The sequence below is a fragment of the Montipora foliosa genome, chromosome 2 (assembly GCF_036669935.1).
Source record: "Montipora foliosa isolate CH-2021 chromosome 2, ASM3666993v2, whole genome shotgun sequence".
Taxonomy (NCBI): Eukaryota; Metazoa; Cnidaria; class Anthozoa; order Scleractinia; family Acroporidae; genus Montipora; species Montipora foliosa.
The window spans coordinates 52,084,522-52,089,521 of NC_090870.1; the positions used below are offsets into that span (position 1 = coordinate 52,084,522).

The window sequence follows — 5,000 nt, forward strand, 5'->3', positions numbered from 1 at the left end:
GCAAAAAGAACTTGATTCCGTGGGTATGCTTTGGGATGTCATAATTTTGTTCTGTTTTTACAGCCAAAAAGTCTCGCCGCTGGAACGCTGGTAACAATGCGCTCAATGTGGAGACCGCTGGTTATGCACTGTTGACTCAGATCATCCTGGATCGTACTGGTTACGCTGGTTCAATTGTGACGTACTTGACCAATCAGCGAAAGGGTGGCGTGGGATTTGTTTCAACTCAGGTGAGGATCCAGCCAACGTCCGGTTTAGCCAATATTTTTACTAGAAAAATAAACTATCAACAACTCGGCGACTCCAGGGTTCGACCTCAGTTGTTCAGAGGCCGATTCACTCTAATCTGCGATTAAAGCACATCCGCTGTTTGACTTTTACCCGTCAAATAGGATGGCCCACAACTGTCACATTAAAACCGAATGCTCACAGCAAATTCAAATCACTCGCAACAAATTCAAATCACTCACAACATTTTCAAATCACTCACAGCAAATTCAAATAATCCACAGCAAATTACAAATCACTCACAGCAAATTCAAATCACCCACAGCAAATTACAAATGACTCACAGCAAATTCAAATCACCCAAAGCAAATTACAAATCACTCACATCAAATTCAAATCATCACAGCAAATTCCAACCTCGTTCCTAGGGTCTCTCTCCTCTGCCTCCATTGTCGTTGAGAAAAGAATACAAAAATAACACCGTATTCGAAAAAATCCTTAACAATTCAATTTTTGTGGCGAAGGGGAGCAATAACGTCTAACTCAAAATTGAATGCTAAAGATCTTGTGGAAACGTTTTTGATTGGTAAATAAAATGAAAAGAGAAGATTCCAGTAATCCAGGACTCGGGCTATGAACAGGTTAAGGGTTTACCTCTTTTAAATTACGCACATTGTCACGGGCAAAAGTTTTACAGAACCGTTTAATTTAAAATGCTTTGGACATCGCCTTGCCTCGAAAAAATCGTCGTATTTTCCAATTATACTGAAAAATGGTCTTAAACTTGCAGATTCTATACGCTTTCCAGCCGGACCTACGTTTTTCGTTACGCATGACTGTCACAAGGAGGGGGGGGAAGACCCCAGGACCCCCCTGCTACGCCCCTGTACAATTACACAAGTTCTAAGTAATACAGTAAAATACCCAAATTACTATGGAAAAAACGAAGCCACACAACTTCGAGGATCATTAGGTGGCGATCTCTATTTTTCACCAGTGCATCACAAACTGGTTTTAAGAATTTCTCCTCATCGACCGAAAGGTATTCTTCTGCCTTTTTTCTTCCCATAGGATACGGTGGTAGCGCTACAGGCTCTAGCATTGTACAGCGAGAAGACGAAGGGTAATGACCTCGATCTGAGAGTGAAAGTGACTTCTGAAGACGACACGAAGCCACAACCACCCGAGATACACATCACTCCAGAAAACGCGCTGTTGCAAAGACAGATTAATGTAAGCGCTATTGTATAAGTCTAGTATATCACATGGCTTATGTAATTTAAACGAGTAGTTAGTGCTTCACACGTTGAACGCAAAGGCAAACTCAAGCGCCGCTCATTGGTAGAAGGTAATTGCAAGAAAGGTAAGTTCGCAGGCGAAGTTTGGGGCTTTTTTTCAAAATGGTGCGCGTTGCTGACGCCATCTTGGTTGGAACTTCAACCGAGGCGGCATGGAACTAGCATTGTTCTTGCGCTTTACAAACCAACACACGCGCGTGTAAAAATGCAAGAGAATGGAATGTTTTCCTATTTTTTGCGTTGACGCTAGCGCTGGCGTTTGTGTTGTGATGGTTCATGCATGTATTTACTTGCATCTACAGTTCCTTTGCATCTTCATTTCCGTTCCATTGAGTTGCTCGTGTAAACGAGGCATTTCACGTGCAGATGATGCTCGAGCTATCTACGTTATCCTTCTCTCTTTGTCTCTCTATGAACCGAGGGAAAACAAAGAGAGGCTTGCAGTTTCGTTTAATCTGATATCAGCATAAGCAGTCTTGTTTTAGGGTGATCAGGTGATCACGTGGTAAACTCATTAACAGCGAGACTCGGTTACCTAGTTTTCGATGTCCCGAGTTTCTCCAGGGAGGAGAGACTCGAGTCTCTATTAGGGAGCTTAAAAGTAAGCGACGTTTTAAAGCCATAAATGGCAACCGGCAACTGGAAGTGATCTGCTTTCCTCTTTAACTTGTCTTGACACCACTACTTTTATATTTAGACGATAGTTAAAACATTTGGGAGAGACTCTGGTCCTGGCATGCCGCGAAATGTTCACTTCGGGCTTTTTTTGTCGCGTGCTTCAGCTCCCATTAACTTTAAATCAAGCTCGTTTTCCGTCATTGTTAGGAAAAACGCATTGCATTCAAATCAAAATAATCCGTTTATTGTTGTGAAAATAGGTCAAGAGATACCTTGGTGGTGCTCTGTACGTGGAAACCAAAGGAACAGGGGTGGGCCTGCTTGAGGTCAGTTTTGTTTTGTTTTTTTGTCATAGTCGGACAAAAGGTAAAGGGTTATCAGGTATTTTAAACTTTATCTTAATGAACTTTAATACAGAGATATCATAGTGAAGAAAATACAAAAGGAAGAAACCAACAAATTGAACTAATACGATGGTGTTGTAGTAACCCTTGAGGATTCATAACGCTTTCAGACACGATTTACATGCTTTTCCCCGCAAGCCGGCCTTTCAACGCAGGTAGACAACAACAAAAGTCCACGTCGAGATGCCAGGAAGCTGGCTACAGTGGCGTAATTAATTGAGATGATTTCCTGTTCAGTGTTAAAGGAAGAAACTATTTTGAGACTCTGACGACTGTGTGGTTATTAACCTCTTACTAACCGAGGGCGAGGGCCGTACTGGGTAATATTGGCCCGAGGTCACGTGGCAGTAAGGACCGAGCTTAACACCACTATCAGTACAAAAACGACCGAGAGCCAATATTCCCCCGTGGGGTCCCGAGCAAGTGAGTTTAGTAAGTTGTTTATTATATTGCATCGTTTCTTTGAGCGATCCGACACTTCTCCGCTTGGTGAATGTTCGTAATCTTTGTCTTCCATCAGGGAACTTTCAACTATAACCTTTTATATTAAACTAAATTCCACTTGCAATAATTGAAATGTTGTGATGAAAAAGTTAAATTCCGCTTTTTAAAAACTTTTTGTTTTTCGCTCAACGCGAATTTCCTGGGAGAGAGAAAAAAACGGAAACGGACCGTTTCCATGGTAATGGTCCTTACTGTAAAATCCAGACCGAAAAGCAGCTAAACAGAGTGCTCCATTTAGCCTGAAAATTGCTTGCAATATAATAGCGATGTTTCTCGTGACGTCACCCATTTTTATTCATATGCCAACCAGAACCTAATTGGCTGTTCAAACATCGACTTCTCTTGTTCCAAATTTTAATATCAAAAGAAATGTGATTTCAATGTTTTTAAACAAGAAATACCGCTATAATGGTGATTTATCCTCTCGTCATTGTTACTTTATTATGTTAATGAAGGTGGAAGTACGCTATAATCTTCCGTCCACCAGCGGTGAAGAGTGCAAGTTTAGCATCACAACAAGCGTCAGGGAAATCAGAGATAAAAATGCAGAGGACCTATTTGGGCCGCTGCAAAAGGATGTGGTTGATATGGAGGAGGAAAAAAGGAAAAAGGAGGAAGAAGACAAAAAAGGAAAGGGAAAGAAAAAATGCAAAGGAACAAAAAAGAATAGGAAAAAATGCAAAGGCAAGAAGGAAAAGGGAAATAAGAAAAAGAAGCCGAAGCCCACCAAGAAACCACAGAAAGTACAACCTGTTAAGAGTATTCACTTGAAAGTCTGTACTCGGTAAGTGTAGTCACAGGTTACCTACTGCAATCTGATCTTAGCATGCGTGGCACGATTAAGATAATGTCTAAAGGAAGTGAGATTGAATGTACCGTGGTTGAGCACATTCTCCCGCACTCAATACCGGTCTGTTGCTGGCTCATGGTTTTTGCTTCAAGTTTTGATTGACCGATAGATATATCATGATGTAGCGCAATGGTGACTTTCTTGCTCACGTTTTCTCTCTTTTTAAAGATTAGCCCTTTTCACGGTTATATGTGATCTCCTAATCGCCCTTTCTCGCAGTCGGAGACTGAATTACTAAGGGCGCAGCTCAACGAGGTCGGACCGAAGGAGCTGTGCTGCCGGCTAGGCGCTCGGTCCCTGAACACGACCTATGTATGACCTCGGAGCACAGCACCACAGCCTGATGGAATAGGCCGGGAGTCGATTTTGAGGAGGGAGGAAAACCGGAGTACCCGGAGAAAAACCCTCGATGTCAGATTGAGATCAACTGAAACTCAGCCCACATACGACCCGAGGCCAGAGTTGAACCTGGGTCGCAGAGGTGGGAGGCACGGTTGATGACCACTAAACCACCCTGACTCCCCATTAAGATTTCCACAAGCTTATTTATGTCCTCGTGTAGCCCCAACCAGGTGTTGTTAATCTTACAGGCCCTATCAATAAGAGTCCTGATGAGACCCACTTTGTAAGTTACTTTTTCTCATTTGCATTACAATGTAGTCTAACGTGGGTGCGAGGCAATTTCGGGTTAAAACTACAAAATAGCCCGAAATTGCAAAATAGCATACACATACATGCTAGATTACATTGTAATGCAAATGAGAAAAACAAACCGTGAAAAGGGCTATTCATTGGACTGTCTGCGAACCGCAAAGTCATGGACAGCTTGTTTTATTGTTTTGGCCCTGCAACTAAACGGTTTTCGTCATTTCTTCCTTAGGTACCTGGGACAAAATTACACTGGAATGTCTATTATGGACATTGGACTCTTGACCGGATTTAAACCACACCAGAAATCTCTGAAAAAGGTAACTTAACATGTCATCAGTCCATAATGGAACATGCATTGTCCGACGCGAATGCCCAAATTGTCGAGCTAATTTGGCTCCAGATTACGTGATGAGACTGTAGAAGGAATAGGTTAAAATTTAACGCTTA

General features: G+C 42.1%; 1 protein-coding gene across 1 annotated transcript in view; it reads left to right on the top strand.

Annotated features, from left to right (window-relative positions):
• The window catches only part of LOC137993515 (complement C3-like), a 71,895-nt gene that overhangs the window by 55,295 nt on the left and 11,600 nt on the right, over nucleotides 1–5,000 (top strand). The window contains exons 33-37 of the mRNA XM_068839426.1: nucleotides 64–230; nucleotides 1,300–1,461; nucleotides 2,405–2,470; nucleotides 3,508–3,836; nucleotides 4,783–4,870. Coding sequence (XP_068695527.1) covers nucleotides 64–230; nucleotides 1,300–1,461; nucleotides 2,405–2,470; nucleotides 3,508–3,836; nucleotides 4,783–4,870 — 812 coding nt within the window. The remainder of the gene's footprint in view (nucleotides 1–63; nucleotides 231–1,299; nucleotides 1,462–2,404; nucleotides 2,471–3,507; nucleotides 3,837–4,782; nucleotides 4,871–5,000) is intronic.